Genomic DNA, 21,169 nt, shown 5'->3' with positions numbered 1-21,169 from the left:
GTCTTGATTTAGTTATTGTAGTATTTCGTGAGGAACATATAAATAACTAGTTTTTTTACCATTTCTATTAATAAAGTAAAGAAGTTCCTCTTTGTACTTTATGCGAAAAATATTTGTTATTAAGCTAAGTAGTTTCCACATAATCAGGCACCAATTAGAGTTTAACTTTAGCATTACAAATATATGACCAAAATGGTTTATTAATGATTAATGAAAAGCTTTTTGAAAATGAAAGACGAAAAAGGAAAAGGTGAAGGTGAAAGGTAATGGAAGATGATGTTCATTAATAAAATATTGGATTCCAGGGATATAAAAAAGTACGGTTTTATTAAGGTCAAAGGACATTTATGTATATTTTTACGACTAAAAGAAAATACATAATGATTACGCTTTGAACAACACCTAAGAAAATGTGCTTTTCTTACTTACCCCTTTTTATGATGTTTATACGTCGATTGGGATCGTAAATCTCATCATCAACGGAAACGACGACGTAATCTCCTGTTTCTAATAGTTTCCGTTTTTGTAGACATTTTACGAAGTCTATTAAAGCGATGTGTTCTCCCACAAACACGTACACTATTAAAAAACCAAGAATTAAAATGAAAACAATAACAAAGTTTAATTAATTTTTTTAAATTATAAATAACTCTTTCTTAGATGACTTCATTTTGTCAAGATGCTTTAAAAACTACATAATTTGATCTCTTAATTAAGTTATTAATTAATAATGAGGGGTAGTTTCGTGTTTGAAAGAAAAGTAGGTCGAATCGTTTCGCTGCTTGTTAAGCGAGAAATATAAAAGCAAACAGGTCGCCAATGAGAAAAATATATAAAATTGTTTATGGTAATATCGCAATTTCTATAAAAGGACTCGTGAGCGTCGAATTGCTATCGTATTCTTAAAGTACAGTCAATAAAATCATATAAAAGGTATAATATGTGATGTGAAATACAAAAATTCTCGAAGGAATTCTTTTTGAAAATTATTCGCGCTCTATTTTGTTGCAGAAATATCTATTTCTAGAATGTTACTTCTAGTTGCATTCTTTTGAATTTTCATATGATTAAAATCTCAAGAAATGCTTCAAATGTAACTTTTTTAATAGCCGAAATATTTTGCATAAAAAATTGTTACTATAATATGTAGTATACTTTTACTACATATTATAGATTTTTCTAATAGCTAAAAAGGAAGGAAGCAAGAAAGAAAAAAGCCAAAACTACGATTGAAACGTAAAAGAGGCGTAATAGAAACTAGAAAAATAACGGGAAAATAGAGAAACGACGTCCAAACGAAATCAGCAAAAAGGATGCTGGAAATAATTTAGAAGAAGGTATCATAAAAAGTTAAGAAGAATCAGGAAGAATAAAACAGGAGCCACAAACAATTAAATCAACACAGAAGAAGCTAATAAAAACCTGAAAGATGATGACATAAAATAAGCTAAAAATAAATCAGAATTGAAGATGCCAGAACAGGCAGAATGATGAGGATACTGGAAACCATCTATAACACTAGTTTACACTACATCTGTTGCCTTAGAACTTTTTGCTGTGTCCGACTAATTTTAGCACGCTGATTCCGAAAATGTAAATAAATTCATTATATCAGTTCTAGTTCTCGAGATACAGGCAAGTCGTCTTTAAAAAATATATGTATTTACTCAAAGAAAAGACAATAAATAAAAATTTATTCCAAGAAAAATTTGGAATTGAAACATTTATTTGCTTCCAAGAAACTTCGCTTTGAAGATTTCCTATTGTGTGTGGATTGTAAATGTCGCATCAGGGACCAGCAATAAAAAAACCTTGATATCGCTCCTCCATAACGCGCATGTTTTGATGCATACGTTCTCTCTGTTCTTTATTTAAATCTCTATTTTTACAGGAAATCGGTTCAGATGACTATGGAGAAAACAGAGTTGTGTGTTCCGGATGTTCAGGATGTTTCATATTACATCCTAAATTCTTCAAATGTAACCGTAAGCTATTCTACCAGTTCAAGATAATTTTCCGATTTGTGTTTTCCGAGGAAGTTTTGCATTACATTCAATTCAAGTACAGTCATTGAAGCTGTAAAATTGCTATCTTTTGTAAACTCTCTAATTTGGGGGCCATTAAATATGCCCCCAATTAAACCTGCTTTAATCTTTTAATGATGATGATGGGTCGATCTCTGTTCTGATTAGTACAGAAAAAAACAACACACGGGAAGATATATTAACTTTTATTCTAATCACGCGTTTCACCAAAAAATGAATACGGTTGTTGCCATGAGGGATAGAATCAAGAAGATTTGTCACCCCCGTTTTGTGGAAAAAACCTTCAATTGCTCTCAAATATGTTCCGTAACAACGGCTTTCCCAGTCCACTAGTAAACAGACTTTTATATTATCTCCCAGGAGATTGGACACATCCCTAACGAGTCCCCATGTAACTAATGAAAGACCCAGCTTCTCACTTCTACCTTTTATTCCTCAACTTACCCCTAGGTTGACCAAATTGCTTCATACTGACCATGTAAAGATAGCGAAACTTAATTATGGACCACTAAGGTGGTACCTTAGAGGTCTCCAACCTGAAGGATCCCACCCTCATAGATCTTAAATCAAATGTCATCTATAGAATTCCCTGTGGTGTATGTACAGGGTGGGCAAATTTGGGTGTTATTATAGGCTATCTCAGAAACTATAAGAGATACGAAAAAATAAGGTGCCATGTCCCGGTCTCTTTTTTCGAGACTAAGCCAATCCCGCAAACACCAAACCTCTATCGTCTTTTGTTTTTAAGTTATAGCCAAAAAATCTAATTTTGGTGATTTCAAAAAATGCTTATATTTCGTTTATTTCTGAAATTAGAGAAATGGGGTTGATACGTTCTTAAGACACTTTTTTAAGTAGAATATACTGCCGTTGAAAAATTTTAAAAATATTTGATGATTTTTGAGATATAACATAAAGTTGTATTTTTTTAAATACAAACTTTACTTGATTATGGTATTTCTGAAAAGAGTATATTTTTAGCTTTCCAATGATATATCGCATGTATGGTGTATTTGCGGAAAATAAGCGTTAATTTTCAATTCCAAAATAGTAAGCGTTAAAATTCAAAATTTTGATTATAGTGGGCGGGTTCGGACAGTAATTAATACCTAATTGCTATATGGTTTTGCACGAATATGACAGAAAGTTGGTCTTGTACCATTATGCAGGATAAAGTTGGTTTTGTACCAACGAATAAAAACTTTGAATAGTTTATTTAAATTTCTCAGTGTCTTATCCCTGACTTTGTTCACCAATAAAAAATGATTTGTAGATAAAGTTTGTTTATTAAAAATACAAAAAACGTATTAATTAATGAATAATTAAATATGAACAACAACTTCAGGAACTAAACAGTCACAGAGTGTGTCATCTTCTTCTACTAAACTTACTGTTTGTAAGGTTAGAACAGTTGGGTATCAATGAATGAAATCTTCGGTAGTATCTTCCCAGTTTTCCCCAACCATGAAATTTATTTAAGTTTTTTCATATTAGCAACCTTTTCTTTTGAAATTGGGTGAGATAGAGGAAGATTACGGATCATAAACTGAGCAGCGGACTTCCCATTGAAACGATATTTATATGGGATATGGAGCCTTATCGTCATATCGCTTTATATATTTAAAGATAATGAGGAATTTTTAAGCGGGAAAGTCGTTTCGAAAAATTCATGAATGAAATGATCAGTAAACTCACGTTACTGTAGTAACTAAGTAGTATTCAACGTTTTCTTCGCCTACTATAATTAAAATTTTGAATATTAATCTTTAATATTTTAGAATTAAAAAATAACGCTTATTTTCCCCAAATACACCATGCGTGCAATACATCATTGGAAAGCTAAAAATATGCTCTTTTCAGTAACACCATAATCTACTATAGTTTTTTATTTAAAAAAATACTTGTATCTCAAAAATCATCAAATATTTTTCAACTGCAGTATATTCTACTTAAAAAAGTGTCTTAAGAACGTATCAACCTCATTTCTCTAATTTCAAAAATAAACGAAATATGAGCATTTTTTGAAATCACGAAAATTTAACTTTTTGGCTATAACTTAAAAACAAAAGAAGATAGAGGTTTGGTGTTTGCGGGATTGGGTTAGTCTCGAAAAAAGAGACCGGGACATGGCACCTACTTTTTTCGTATCTCTTATAGTTTCTGAGATAGCCTATAATAATACCCAAATTTGCCCACCCTGTACTGCTTCCTATGTGGGGACTACTTCACAATATTTGAAAAAAAGAGTCCATCAGCACGAAGCTGACTGTAAAAATCTTCGGGTTAACAAATCTGTGTTGGTTAATCATCATATTGATACAGGCCATAGATTCGATTTCAATGATACCTCCATCTTGTTTCAAGAAAATAAATTCAAAAAGCGTCTCTTTCTTGAAATGGTCTCCATAAACCATGAGGTTATGTCTGTGAACTCAAGAACAAATATCCAAAACCTCAGTGTTATATACAAACATCTACTATCGACGAGGGATTTGGTGCGTGGTGGTGAAATCTCCGAAATCCTGTTTTAGGGTCCTTATTCCCTTAGCCGCGTTGGTTTACAGTTTGCTTTTTAACCTTTTTTTGTTTTATTGGTTGGCACTCCTGGATTGAGTGGTAAACTCCCGCGGTTTTTCATGATTTCTTGGTTATGTCATACGGACTTCCATCCTGTGATAGACTGTTTACACCTAGTTGTGTACACCTCTTTCGTAAGTCTTGATATTTTATCTTGTTCAAAATGAATGAGATATTATAATTATCTTAGATGAGGAAGTTTGATCCATGTTGACCAGTTATTTTTTACATAATATAAATTCAATAAAAAGCAATAGTTTTTCTGGTCTTTATCAATTTATTGTCTAACCGGTTTCGGCTTACGCCATCATCAGAGACATTAGAAATATAGATTGGATTTTAGAAACTTATTTTCTATTTAGTTGTTCATATAAACGGCTTCACAAAGGTATGCAAGTTAAAATTATAAATATGAACACATTAAAACTCACGTTAAAAGTTAAAATTTACACGTTAAAATATAAAACTAATGGGATGGATACATAAAAAAAATTTTAAGTATTGTTTTAAACCGATTAGACAATAAATTGAAAAAGGCCAGAAAAAGTATTGCTTTTTATTGAATTTATATTATATTATAATATTCCTCTTTCAATTGGGTATAAAGGCGTATTTGTTTCCGTTATGTAACAAAACGAATCATATTTAATTAAGCCCATTTTTATCAATAAGCCTTTAATATCACTGTAAAAAAAAAAGTTTATCTTCTTGGGCAAAATAACCCAAAAGCTTCTTTTCTCTTTCACGATAAAAACATACAACATTCTACAACTTCTGGTGACCCAGATTCTAAAATGTTACAGAAGAAAAACGAATCTCCAATACATGAGTCATCAATCAGTCACAAAGACCAGAAACCATCGTGTAGTTATGTTCCAGTTTCATACGTTTCGCCTATTCCTCAAGCCAAAAAACAAAAATATGCAAAGGAAGAAACGACGTGTAGAAAGATCCCAAATAATTACTAGCTCGTCAATCAAATTGAAAATTTTCAAAGCAAAATCAGTAAAAAAATAGTAAAATTGAAGAAAAATCTGAAAAGAAAAAGAGCAATAAAGCAGGAAGAAAAAAAGTGCATCCAGTACATCACACAAAAGACTAAGAAGTTGGTAAACATTTGCGAATTACCAGAAGACGACAAAAATGTTTGCTGCATATTCTGCAATGAAACTTATGGTGACACCTGCGGTGAAGATTGGATAAAGTGTATAAAATGTAATTTTTGGGTCCATGAAACTGCTCCAACAAGGAAATAGGATCAGAAAATTATATTTGCGACAATTGTCGCTAAATTATACAAGCGATTTAAATCGTTTATAATAATGTCTCACTTGTCCCTTATCGGGGGGCAAGTGAGTCTTTTGGTAAATGTTAATTTAATATTTTGTTATAAAAAATGCCTGTTTTATTTATTTTTTTGTGTAGATACGTTCGTTAATAATTAAATTTAAACTTGTTTGGTATAAATTTGTTTTATGATTAAAACTTTACAAACTGTGGCCTGTTTTACCTCAACATAACTCACTTGCCCCGCTCTCCCCTAACTGTTACAACAAATTAATAATAATTTAGTTAAAGCGCTTCTAGTGGCTATAGAGAGTTTTACATAGCAACACAAAAAATAACATCGTAACAATCGCCTTGTATAATAAAAATCACAATTTGAAGTTTTATAATTTATGTAAAAACATTGTGGTCCTTTTAGCTGGACTTTTAGCTGGATATTAGGACATCGAAACCATAATCCGACAAAGATTCGCAATGTTAGTTATTCGCGAAAGGCGATTGAGGACTCAAGTATATTCAACAAAACCTGTAACATTTTAAAATTATCAAGAAATGTAGAAATTAAGGCGCGAAGCGCCACATTGACAATTTAAAGTAAAACTACAAATTTTTGAAACTTTTCTGAATTCTTTTGTGGATGATCAGGTAGATTTATTGTAAACCAATCTTGAAACATGTCAACCTTGTTTAAAAGATCTCGAAGACAACTTGATAGAATTGGAATTTCTGGATAACAGTGAAGAAATTAAAAAACGAATCGATCAAGAATTGGATGATTATAGTAAACGTTATAGCGTAGCAATTTCAAAGGCGAAAACGATTTTAACACGTCATACATAAGCTTCAATTTCAAATACATTTGACGTTTCGAATTCTAATTCTGATACGCCGATACGACTTGCCCACATTAAATCTACCAACGTTTTCTAGAGCTTACGAATTCTGGGCAGAGTTTCGAGACACATTTTACTTTTTGGTGTTGTAATTATTTATGCTTATTTAAGCTTGTACAAGAGGAAGAACCTTTTATGTTATTTTTACTTTATTACATTTGTTTATTACATTGTACATAATAACTGTAACCACATTCATATTTTTATATCAACTAACCTGATGAACAAAATTCAACATCCTTTCTCGATTACAACCGTATGGATTATAGCTAACGATTGTAATCGTTAATATTAAAACATTTTGGTTCTATGTTTAATACATAAATTTCTTGGTAGACGTTTTGTTAGGATGTCTGCGACATTCAGCAGTAGATACATATTGCATGTTAATAGTTTTATTATTTATTAATTCTTTAAGAAAATAATTTCTGATATCAATATGTTTAGACCTCTGCGAATTTTCAAACGAATTTGCCATAAAAATTGTGCTTTTGTTGTCGCAGTACAGGTGTCCCAATTTCGATGTCCGCATAGGCTATTTCCGAAACTAAAAGAGATACAAAAAAAGTAGCTTACATGTCATGATCTCGTTTTCGAGAAAATGTTAATGCCGAAAACTCCGAACAGCTATCGTCTTTTGTTTTCGCCCTATCGGCAAAAACTGAAAATTTTGCGAAAACGACAATCGCGAATATCTCACTTATTATCAACGATGGAGTATTTATAAATGAAACATATATGGGCAACTTTTTACGAAGAATTCAGTGGCGTAGGTAGAATTTTTTTCCCATCTTTTATTTTCGAGATTTTAGACGTAACTTTATTTTTTTAAATGGAAATCATAGGTGGCTATGACCTAAAATAATTTGTTATTTTCTTCTGATAACAAATATACAGGTGTTCATTTCAAAACTTTCCACCTCAATTTCTGTAAATCCGGAAGTTTAAAAAGAAAATCGCTGAAATAGGTAAAAAATAAAACCAAGGGGGACAACTTTTTATGCAAAAATTGACTCACTCACTTCAACCCCCCGCCGCCAGAAACCAACCCCTTAAAAATCTTAAATGGAAAGGGGTGTCAAGTGATACCTCATTTTAAAGGTCTTTTAAGGTACTACATGTTAGTATTTATGTTTTTTAAATTGATCGATTCGTTTTCGAAATTTCCCGCTTTAATTAATATTAAAAACTTTAATCACCTTCTTAAAAGGAAGAATAAGTAATCTTTTATTATTAATTTATAAAATTAATTTACCATGTTCGTTTTTACAACTTGGTTTTATTCTTTCCTATTTCAGCGATTTTCTTTTTAAACTTCCGGATTTACAGAAATTGAGGTGGAAAGTTTTGAAATGAACACTCTGTATATAGTTTGTGGGGTATATTTCTTATAGTTATTGAATAATTAACAAAAAAACATTTTGTTCTATCTAAAACTAATGTATGTATTTAAAAGTTAATGTTGTTATGGTGATAACCATACATACATACTATGATGGAACATAATCTATCACCTTTTTTTGTTCTTTCTGAAACTATTGTATGTATTTAAAACTTAACTGTTGTTATGGTGATAACACTGATAACCATACTATGATGGAAAACATTGTTTCCAATTATTGCCAAAGTTTGTAGCAGTATTTAAAAATTCACTAACAACTCTGGCATTATGTGCCGTCCAGTGCCGTCATATTGAAAATATATCATTTGAGACATATTTAATGGCAAATTGTCGACCACAGGCTCAATGTGCTGCCTTAATATATTGAGGTACTTACCATAGGTAAAGTTACTTTTTTTTCCATAGTTTAAGTTTTTATGGTAGATACTATATGCCAAAATTCCATTATCTAAAAGGGCACACCATACATTGAACCCTAATCTTCTTTGAACATTCAGAGACTTCATCGGTCCAGATGACATTTTGAACAAACAGCAGATTATTTAATTCTTCTAAATATCATCTACAAAATTTTAATCTTAAATTGACAGCACGTAAATGAGTTAGTCCCGCTTTGTATGGTTTATACTTATTGTTCTTTCACATTCGGGAGCAGCGGCTTTTGGGTCAGACGTCTTGTTCAATTTCTCTGCAAGATGTTGATGGATTTATCGCAAGTGAAGCCAACACATTTACTTCATCGTCTTGCAGATTATTTTGATATGTTTTTGCACGTGGTTTGGGGAAGAACCAAAAATCTATTAAATTTTCTGCTAATCGGCTGAAGGTTCGTACGTGCGGTTGTCTTCTTTCCGGATACCTTGTGAAATATAAAACCGCGGCTAACGTCGCATTCTTATCTGATAACATATAGCATTCCATCATGTTACAGTTTTTATAATTTCGTAATTCATTGTAAAGTTTTATTCAGTTTTGTTATACTTTGACACTTAACATGCTGGTGCTTCGTACCAGCACATAATGCCAGAGTTGTTATCGAATTTTTAAATACAAACTTAAGCAATTATTTGATACATTATGTGCCATCATAGTATGTATGGTTATCACCATAGCAACATAACTTTTAAGTACATACATTAGTTTTAGATAGAACAAAATGAATTTTTGTTAATTATTCAATAACTATAAGAAATATACCCCACAAACTATATATATTTGTTATCAGAAGAAAATAACAAATTATTTTAGGTTATAGCCAACTATGGTTTCCATTTAAAAAAATAAAGTTACGTCTAAAATCTCGAAAATAAAAGATGGAAAAAAAATTCTACCTTCGCCACTGAATTCTTCGTAAAAAGTTGCCTATATAATGTTTTATTTATAATACTCCATCTTTGATATTAAGTGAGATAATCGCGAATGTCGTTTTCGCAAAATTTTCAGTTTTTGCCGATACTACTTTTTTCTATCTCTTTTAGTTTAGGAGACAGCCTATGCGGACATCGAAATTGGGACAGTCTGTACATAATTCCATTTATTTTGATATCAAAATCCTCTAATATTTTCTTAGAGTTTTCTTAAGCTTTTCTTCAAAACCAATGCACTAAACTATTTCCATAAAATAAGAATCCGCCACTGATACTTTTTCTGTCTGATTTATCAGATGCCCAATCAGAATCAGTATGAGCAATCAAGCTATTGCTTGTCCTATTTGACTTATAATAATTAAGGCCTGAATCCTTGGTTCCTTTTAAATATCGAAGAATTCTCTTCGGTGCTTTCCATGTTTGGTTCGTTGCCATGTTTAAATATCTGCTAAGAAAAGCTACCGAGAACATAATATCTGGTCGTGTGATCACTGCAAGGTACATCAAACTTCCTATAAGTTCTCTATAAAGAACATTTTTAATTTCGTCGTTATCTTTGTTTTTAACTTGGTTCGAACTCTCCAAGCCAAATGTTTTGAAAGTTTTATCTATCATATCATCAGGGCCGGCGCGAGGCTTTTTTACGCCCTAAGCCAAACTGTCCTATCACGCCCTTTGATTTGTACAATATACAACACAGAATACAGAATCATTTTCTATGTAGTCCAATTTAATGAACTAATAGCATAAATGAATAGGTAAAATATGAATAGGAAAAGAAATTTAAAAACTCTTTATAAAGAATAACATTGTCTAATATTTTATTAATACTAAAACATAATCGTATCGTTACTTCCAACAATATTAACATTTACGTCATAACATTGTAGATGCCGCACATTTCCCTTTGAAGGCAGGCCACAATATTAAAATGCTACTTTGCGTGCTTTCTCTTGTGCAAATAATGAAATTAATTCACAGAGGTCCAGATTGTAAGCCAGTTCTTGCTCTATTGATATTGTCGCTAATCCAACTAATCTTTCTTCAGTCATCGTTGAGCGCAAGTACGTTTTAATTAATTTCAATCTAGAAAAACTGCGCTCTCCACTTGCTACAGAAACAGGGAGAGTTAATAAAATCCTTAACGCGACGTAAATATTAGGAACGCTATTCTGGAGATCATGCCTTAAAATGAAAAGAAGAACTTCAGATGGGTCCATTACTTTTGGAAGTCTTCGAGACACACTTTGAAGTTCCCAGCATAAGTCTTCTCCATCAATGTCTTTACAGGAATTATGCGTTAAGGCACTTTCAAACTTTTCGCATTGCATAAGAATATCAGCTTCGTTTTTATCCTTTAAGTTAAAAATATCGTAAAGAAACCCAAATAAAGCACAATACTCTTGCATTTGATTAAATCTTTCCTGTATTGCATTTACTGCATTATCTATAATCATATAATAGAATGATATTTTATAGTTTTGTTTGGGATCTTGTATTGATACACCTTCGGCTTCATAATCAAACTGTTTTTTAATTTTCCTTCGCCTACTAGGTGCATTAGGAAAATTTGCATCAATATCGAGTTCGTTTGCCAGAAGTGTAGCATCTGATAAATTCTTTTCGAAGTTTTCATCTGATCGACAACTTACAAGATAATTCTTTCTAACTTCCAGCTGTTTCGTACATACAAATATTTCTGCATTCTTATTTTGAAGTAATTTGCTTGTAATGTTGATTTCGAAAAGAATATTGTACCACGTAATAAGTGACACTAGAAATTTAAATGTACTTATACCATCTGCAATTCCTTACTTACTTTAATACTTTGATTATTCTTGAAAAGCGAACATCACCTATTGCAAGTGGTATTCATAGAACACTTTTGGAGGAAGACATCGATAGGTTTTTAACAGAACGCAGAACACCGTAAACGACATTGAGAAAAATTTACAAGAATCGATTTTTTAACTGCTTTATCTTACAGCATGTTTTTTTTGTGGGCAAGAGGTTTAATGAGTTTCATTGAAATAAGACAGTTATTAAAAAACAATTTTTGTGAAATTTTCTCAGTGTTGTTTACGATGTTCTGATGTTTTAAAAATCCGTCGATATTTTAACTAATTTTAACGTCATAATATTTTCACACTTACCAAATGTTTTAAATCACAACACAATAATAAAGATTTTTTGGAAAAATGCGATCCGACTACACGTAGAACTACTGCTAAATTTTATAGGTTAGCTATTTAATTCTAGTGACATTTCTTGCGTTGACGGTGGTACGTATTACACTGGTATTCCGGGGTTCCCGTGAAAGCAATAGGAAGTAAGGTTATATTTATGTCTACTTCCTTTAGAGACATTAGAGACTATTAGAGAATGTAAAAAAGATCAGGCAATACACTAATTGAAAACCACGTTAAAATTAAAAATATTATACATAGTCCTTATAGTCCGGTCGAGTATGTAATACGTACAATTGTTAAAGGTTGCCTAATACAGTGGTCGCTTTTGTTAAAAATTTGGCCCAATTAAGATTAATTTAAGAAAGTGCAAAACTTTTGGCTTTTTTTCTCGTGCGCCAAAATTTTGCGCCCCCCCAAACTCAGGCGCCCTAGGCAACCGCCTAAATTTCGCTTATGTCGCGCCGGCCCTGCATATCATATCTGTTTGTGTTATCACTTACTGGTAAATTGAGTAACTTTAATCCAATTTTATTTAGATGTCCCAATCTTCTATGCCACACATCTTCATTTTGTGTTATATTACAACACATTTCTGGTTGAATATATTTATTTTCATCTTTAAATTTTAATTCTAATATAAATAACCCTTTTAATGTTTTGCATTCAATTTCGAATACTTTTGAATATAACTTTATAAAATTTTATGTAAACGTTACTTTTATTCCTTTTTTTAATTAGTTGTGAAACTGATAGCAAATCATGTTTTAATCCTTCTACTATTAATGCATAATTGTAATTTGTCTTTCTTTATAATATGCATTTAGAGTTGCTTTTCTTTGCCAACATATAATTACCTTGTATTTTCACCAAGGTTTCCAAATTTTCAACATCTGTTGCATAGGACATTTCCTCGCACAATAAATGTTGAGTTGCCCCGGAATCGAGTATGAAATAGTTCCTTACATTTTCTTGTATAAAAATATTCAATGTAATAAAGGTGATATTATTTGTATGTGTGTACTTTATTTGCAGTTTCAATTTATATCCTCTTCCTCGTCCACGATACTTAAAATCTCTTCTTCCTTTGAAATTGAATTGTGCTTGTTGTTTACATTCATTACTTTTATGTCCACTTTTACCACACGAATAACATGAAAAAGGAAATGCTTTGAAAGTTACTTCTTTAATATTTCTTGATTCACCTTTACTTTTCTGTTTTAATTCTGTATTTAATGTTTATATAGCTGTAATAACTTATCATAATCTTCGTTTAATGACAGTAATAAATGACAAATCTTATCAAATTCGTAAATTTTTGCTCCTATACTTTCCAATTCTCTAATATTACTATCAAATTTTAAGAAATAATTTTCTAGTTTTTCTTGTTTCTTTAATTTTAATGTTAATAATTTCCTTTTAAGTGTTAACTTTGTAAATACACTTTTTCCTTGAAAAACATCTTCTAAAGATTTCAACATTTCCTTTGCTGTTTTTGAATCCTTTATTAAATCTAAGTGTCGATCTGTTATGCACTGAATTATTATAGATTTCTAACGTGCATCTTTAATTTTGAATTCAGATTTTTCTTTATCATCTTTTATATTTTCTATATCTTTCTCTAAAGTACTTTCCAATAATCTTTCTTCAAGTAATGCTACTAGATGAAATTTCCTGTTAAAAAATATTAAATATTATACTATTCTCTACGAAAATTTTCAGAATTTAGTTGTAGGTAGGTTTTGTATATTTTGATTCATTTTTATTTTATATCTTCTTAATACTTCCTTTATTTAATTGTTTACTTCTCTGAGCTCTGGGTCCATAACCTGCTGTAATTATTTATGCTCAGAGAGCGTGTTAAAGCTTGTACAAGAGGAAGAACGTTTTATATTATTTTTATTTTATTACATTGCATGTAAACAACTGTAACCACATCCATATTTTTATATCAACTAATTTGATAAGCAAAATTCAACAAAGTATGTCCTCACTTACACCTGGTCATTTCCTTATTAGATGACTACTAACATCAACTTTAGAAGAAGATGTGTCAATGGTTCAAAGTTCAAATCATTTAATCCGATACCAGAGAGTACAACAGATTGTTCAACACTTTTGGAAACGCTGGCAGAAAGACTATTTGGAGAAGTTACAATCAAGAAAGAAATGGTGTAAATCTAGTGTATCTCTACCACAACTAGAAGACCTTATTGTGATGAAGGAAGACAGTTTTCCACCTTGGGTTCTAGGTCGTATCGAAACACTTATAATGGGCAGTGATAATGTTCCAAGAGTGGCAGAAATAAAAACCAAATCAGGTTTAATAAAACGATCCCTCAAATTATTATGTTTATTACCTATTAATCAACAAAAATTGAAATAATTTGTATTATGATGTTATTACGTATTATTTGTTCACATTATCTGTTATACTTTATTGAATGGGGGAGAGTGTGTTATGACTAAAGGTAATAGAGATCAGGGTCTCAAAATAGGTAATGAAAAAATTAGAATCAGAGTGTGCTAAATGTTTACTAAGTGATTGCCTATTGCATAACTTCAAAAGACGATCTTGTAGAATTGAATCTTTAATCTGATTCTAGGAATTTCTGAAAACTCTGTGTTGAGCTGACAAACACATTTCGTATTTTTTTTGTTATTAACATTTTTATTTGGTTTTCTACAAATTAGGTAAAAATTTCACCACGCAAAAACGGTAAACATATCTTTTAATCGTTTTAATAAGAAGATTGTATTAAATTAATTAAATTAATTTAGATACCTTAATATTAAATTAAAAGACTTATTATAAAATAAGTTCAAAATTAAGCTTCACCAGCTTAAGAGATTTCGTTTGATGGTCGTTTGATTTACTACACAACTGGTTAACAACAGTAAGCTACTCAAATTCATGAACAAATCTAGAACAGTGGACCTATGCGAGGAATACTTTAATAAAAATGTAAATGAATGTTTACTGTTAAACATTATTAACCAGAAGCAACATTTTCTCAGATACGTTTAAATAATACAAAACATAATATACCTACATCTCTTATTGTCACTCACCTTCGCTCTTTCCAGTAAACATTTTGTGATCAGCGCCCTTTTACATTTTTATGTCCATCTAATCTACGGCTTATTTGCATTCACGCCTATTTGTAACAATATTTTTAATACTTTTTAATAACCTTTAACTTATTTGTTTTGCTTATCTCGACCGGTTTTAATTTTCTGTGTTAATTTTAATTTTTATAAATGTACTTTTTAATTAACTATCTGTTGCCATTTTTTATGATTCCGACTCTATAGTGTATAATACATCGTCTATGTTCAAAATAGTGTTATAATTGATGGTATTTATTGTTTTCAATAATATTTTTTTTATATTTTATGCGCTACCAATCTATCCTTTTATTTTTTTCTTTGCTTAATACAGTCGTGTCTGAAGAAGAGTAATTTTTACTCGAAAAATATGTAGTAGCGATATTCTGAAATAAAGGATTTCTAAAGTTTTTATTTGTTTATTTATTCTAGTGACAGAGCTATTGTTAGTTCTAGTTTTAGTTTAATTAATATGACTTTTGTTTGTACTTCGTTTGTGGTTCGCGCATTGAATCAAATTTCAACAATATTTAAAACAATTTTGTTGCAAATATACCGTTTTATCTAACCGCGGAGTTTTATGCATGAACAAATTAATGAAGTCATATTTGGATTAAATTAAAATAAATTTTCCAATATGACGAATACTAAAACTTGAATCGATGTTGGTGATAAATGATTGTAAACTATTTTGTAATTGATGTCGGATACCTGAAAAAACGGAACTTTGTAAAGTAGAGAAAACGATTCCTGATATGAAGATTGGATCTGAAATAACGACCTTTCTCTTGCCGGACGACTGCTTTAATCAACTGAGCTACGTAACAGGATAATGTATACATGTATGCACGAGAGTACTTTATTAGGGTTATATAAACATGATTTCATTTTACTTATAAATAAATAAGTCCAAAGAATATCAAACTTATCTCGTGTTAGTGATCCAAAAATCGATTATATTAATATAAATTGCATCTAAGAGCTTCTTTAAATTACCAAACTATTCATTTTATGCCACACAACGCTCCTCAAAGCTCAGGGCGGTACTGCAGCAATTATAAAAAATTACATTAAACACCCCAAAATTGAAAAAAAATCTCTTATTTAATTATTCCGGCCTCATCTGTTAGTGAGAATGAATGGCGTGGTCAGCTAAATATTTCAGCCGTACATGAGTCATGTAATGAAAGAATTAGAAGAAAACCGAAGAATCCAAATATGTAAAAATATATAGGGTGTTCCATTTTCCATCTCCGGTATAACCGTGCTAGAAATCTGAAAATATTTATTTTGGCCAGAACCCCATAAACGTCTAATGAACGGTCTCCCTGAGACACCTGTATACAGGCTGATTCAAAAAACCGCTGACAGACTTCTAGGGCAGGCAATACATCAAAAATTAAGATGAAAAGTCTTAATATACATGGGGTCGCAAATGCCTTCTTAACGAAATATAGCGAGTCAAAGTTTCTTTATAATTAAATATTATCTGCAATAAAAAGCCCTTTTTTAAAAATAGTTTCAACTTCACTGCTAATTTTGTCAAACGGGCACTATTTTCGTGTAAAGTGATCAATTATCTATCAATTGGTCTCTTACAAAACTTTGATTAAAGCGACAGTTTTTGATTGAATTAACAAGTTTTCTATAAATGTGTTTTTCTTATAAACTATTTCTTTGATCGAAGTTTTTTAAGAGACCAATTGATAGATAATTGATAGATAGCAATGGCGTAGATAATATTTTTTAAAAAGTGCTTTTTATAGCAGATAATGTTTAATTTTAAAGAAACTTTGATCCGCTATATCTCCCCAACGAGACATTTGCGACCCCATGTATATTAAGACTTTTCATCTTAATTTTTGATGTATCAGCTGTCCTAGAAGTCTGTCAGCGGTTTTTTGAATAACCCTGTATACTATATTTTATAGCGGAGAGGTAAACAAACGTATCTCCATAATAGTAACTTTTCAGAAATGAGCAAAACGACGTTTAAAGATATTTAATTTGGACTGGAGATACTGATTTTTCATATATACAATAACAAGTAATCAAGAAACAAGAGTTACAATTTTTTGTCAGAATAACAAACGAAATATACAAATGTATGTAGTTTGAAAATAATATTAACTCAATATTTGGTAAAATTGGAGATACGACTGTTTATTTCTCTGCTATAAATATAAATGTGCACGTAGCGACATTCTTCGATCGACTCTGAATCGAAAATCTTAATGTTAAAATGTTGTATCATTCTTCGTATGATACAACAGACTGACAACGGCCGACAGGAGATTACGACAACGCACTGAAGATGCCAGGTGAGATCTTGGCGAAACATCTACCCCTTTCCAAACGGGCCCAATAGAAGAACGGATGAAATCACGGACTGACCACAACAACATATACAGGTGTTTCTAAATTTATGCGAAAGATTTTTCAACGAAAATATAGCTTTTTGTTCAAAACCCCTTCTCCTCCAAGTTACAGCCCTCTAAAGTTAGGGGAAAAAATTGTTTTTATGTAATAAATCCACTATGGAGGAATTTAAAAGATTGAAATTTGGCAAATAACTGTAGGTAATAAATTTTTTGAAACGGCAGGGTAATTTGTCTATTCGATCGCCTGAGCCAACCAGTATTGCTAGAGTGACAGGCTTTACGTGCAATGTATTGGAGTTTTTTAAAAATTTAAAAGACGTTCTTGAACTGTACAATTTTATTACATCCCGGATATTCAAATGCGATGAAACAGGCATCACCGGTGTTCAGAATAACTCTCATTGGAAAGGGGCAAAAATACCACTATTTTGGCCTGTGTTAGTGCTTTAGGTTCATTTATATCACAATTTATGGTATTTCCCAGAGTAAGGATGCATCCTGCGTTGCTAAAATTTTCATTTCCTGGTACAGTAGGGCACCCAAACCCTTCAGGCTGGATGGACACCAATTTATTCGTAAAGTTTGTGAAACACCTTATTGAATGTACAAAAACGACTATAGAATCACCAAGCCTATTAATATTAGATGGACATTTAAGTCATAAGTCATTAGAATATATAACACTGGCTAGAGAGTCTGGAGTCTGGGGCAACCGCTTGACATTAGCGTTTTTGCATCATTCAAAACATATTTATTTCGAGAAATGGACAACTGGCTAACTAATCATCCTGGTTACAGACTAGCAAAATACAAAATGCTCATTATTATTAAAAAATTTTTCATAGAGGCTTTGACATCAATGAACATTATAAAAGGTTTTGAGAAGAGAGGTATTTTCCCATATAACAGGGCCGTATTTCAAGAAAGCGATTTTGCAGCTGCTGAGGCTCTTCGTGTCACAATACTTTCTCCTATAACGTCAGAAATTCATCAAGATGGATGTAGCCCTAGACCTGATGATAATTCGGATAATGGATCAACCGTAGGTCTCTTAAAGAAACAAAATGTAAACCCTTTTCCAACACCCGACTTACAACATTCTACAACTTCTGGTGACCCAGATCCTAAAATATTACAGAAGAAAAACGAATATCCAATATATGAATCAATCAATTACGAAGACCAGAAACCATCGTGTAATTATGTTCCAGTTTCATACGTTTCACCTATTCCTCAAGCAATTTCAAAAGACAAACATCCTAAATAATTACTAGTTCATCTTACAAAAATCAAATTGAAGAAAACATAAAATTCTCAAAACAAAATCAGTAAAAACATAATAAAATTAAAGAAAAATCTGAAAATAAATGTCCAGAAAAGCAAGAAGAATTTTGAAGTGCATCTAGTACATCACACAAAAAGACTAAGGAGTTGGTAAACATTTGCGATTCACCAGAAGACGACAAAAATGTTTGCTGCATATTCTGCAATGAAACTTATGGTGACACCTGCGATGACGATTGGATAAAGTGTATGAAATGTAATTTTGGGGTCCATGAAAACTGTTCCGACAACGAAATAGGACCAGAAAATTATATTTGCGACAATTGTCGCTAAATTATACAAGCGATTTAAATCCTTTATAATAATGTCTCACTTGCCCCTTACCGGGGGTCAAGTGAGTCTTTTGGTAAATGTTTTCTAATTTAATATTTTCTTATAAAAAAATGTCTGTTTCATTTCTTTTTTTGTGTAGGTACGTTCGTTAATAAATAAACCTTACAAACTGTTGCTTAGTACTTCCTTATTGTAAATTAGGAAATATCACAATAACAAATGGGATGAAATTCTCCATATTTCTCTAATATAATAAAATATGATGTAGGTAAAAGTAAAAACCTTTTGAGAAATACTAAAATGTTTAATTCAATTCAAGCAGACATGTTTCGAAACTAATGTTTCATCTTCAGTACCTAAATTTAAGAAACAAGAAACAAATTAACAAATGTTAACCGGAACGTATTAATAACGGGAAGGACAAATCGAAATTTGAAAAGGTGAACTTACTTAGAATATTATACAATATAATGGAAAATAACCGGTGTGAAGACAGCAGTAAAAGATAGCAGTAAAAATTTCCGATGATACCCGAACGCCCATAGACGTCCGTAATACCGGACACACGGGGGCTCAATTTTTTCGAACAAAAAAACATTACATTATCAACTTAAGAAGTTAATTACAGTATATTAAAAGTAATTAATATATTTATCACTAATATCAAGGTACAATCAGCAATTTTAATTAAAATAACTGGCTCCAGCTCCCTTATTGGTTCGAAGATCCGCACCAAACTTTATATACGCCTTCTAGACATGATAAGAAATATATTTATCGAAAGAAATTCCACTTGCAAAGGGTCCGCGGGGGTGAACTACCCCGCAGTAGATTATAACTTGCTCTACCGCCCTTATTCGGTCAAAGATCCGAACCAAACTTTACACAAGTGATGTAGACTACATTAGAATCAAATATCCGTTAACAATTTTCACTTGCATAGGGACCGCGGGGGTGACTACCCACCAGTAGATTTTAATTACCCCTACCGCCCTTATTCGGGCGAAGATCCGAACCAAACTTTACACAAGTGATCTAGACTACATTAGAATCAAATATCCGTTAACAATTTTTACTTGCATAGGGACCGCGGGGGTGACTACCCACCAGTAGATTTTAATTACCCCTACCGCCCTTATTCGCTCGAAGATCCAAACCAAACTTTACACAAATCTTCTAGACTACGTTAAAATCAAATATCCGTTAACAATTTTCACTTGCATAGGGATCGCGGGGGTAAACTACCCACCAATTTAAATTACCAATACGAAGGGGGGCGTTGACAACTAGAAAAACTAGGAGGTCGACTTTATCCTTTCGGGTAAAATTATATGGGAAATAATTAATAAAAAACGCGCCAACAAAATAGACAAAATTAAAGCCAAATTCGATCCAAATGATGTTAATGATTACTTTATTAAGGTACCTCTTGAACTACTAAATGGCTTAAAAAAGTCCAACATAGATGATAAGTTTGATTGCCTTTTGCAAAAAATTAATGTTGCTGATTGTGGGTTTTCCATTGATCAAGCAACATTTGTTGAGGTTCGTGACATAATAAACTCGCTAACATACATGGATGATTGCCGTAGGTCCTTTACAAACCATAATATACTAACCTTTCCGGCATTGTACATTTTGGAATGTGTAATATTTGTAAGGCGAAATCTCGACGACTTTATTAGTCATGACACTTTACATAAATATCGGACTAGAAACGGTACCCAACTGAGACCGACCTTTTGTAGATTAGGTCGAAGTCAGTGCCATTTTAAATTTCTTTGAGTAAAATTCTATAACAAAATACCGAACGCCATTGCTCGGTTGCCTCCTGAACTGTTCAAGAATAAAATTAAAACTTTTTTAATTCGGAAGGCCTACTATTCGTACTCTGACTATTTGTGCGACACCATACACTTGCGTGACATTGGTGGTTAATGTTAATGTTTTTGTTCTGTAAACAACTGGATGTTCGATGATTTTTTTGTTAAGTACTAAAGTTAAGACTGCTGACGTATTTATATAAATATTGTTAATATTTATACTAAATAAATTCGAATTTGAATCCTCGTTTTTTTCAACAATAAATATGGCAGGAATAAATGCCCACATTTTGTACAGTTTCAGCGACAAAACAAAAGCAAAGCCGCAATTTAGAAAAGATTTTCTAAAAAATTTGGCATTGAAGATGAACGGATTTTTGATTGAAAGAAGCCAAATAACTACCCTGAACCAACAGTGTAGTTAAAACCCAAAAGGGAAAGCTCCAAGAACCAACAGATATAGACACTCCATCGACATCGCAG

The 21,169-nt window shown here is 31.7% G+C and overlaps 1 protein-coding gene across 1 annotated transcript in view; it reads right to left on the bottom strand.

The window, feature by feature from the left end:
• LOC111416260 (Guanylyl cyclase at 32E) overlaps positions 1 to 21,169 on the bottom strand; it is a 153,239-nt gene that overhangs the window by 67,345 nt on the left and 64,725 nt on the right. Inside the window, exon 6 of the mRNA XM_071196358.1 lies at positions 430 to 579. Coding sequence (XP_071052459.1) covers positions 430 to 579 — 150 coding nt within the window. The remainder of the gene's footprint in view (positions 1 to 429; positions 580 to 21,169) is intronic.

Source organism: Onthophagus taurus, chromosome 6 (assembly GCF_036711975.1).
Source record: "Onthophagus taurus isolate NC chromosome 6, IU_Otau_3.0, whole genome shotgun sequence".
In the NCBI taxonomy this organism is placed as follows: domain Eukaryota; kingdom Metazoa; phylum Arthropoda; class Insecta; order Coleoptera; family Scarabaeidae; genus Onthophagus; species Onthophagus taurus.
Note: the sequence above shows the minus strand (reverse complement) of the source record. Positions and strands in the feature narration are given on the sequence as shown.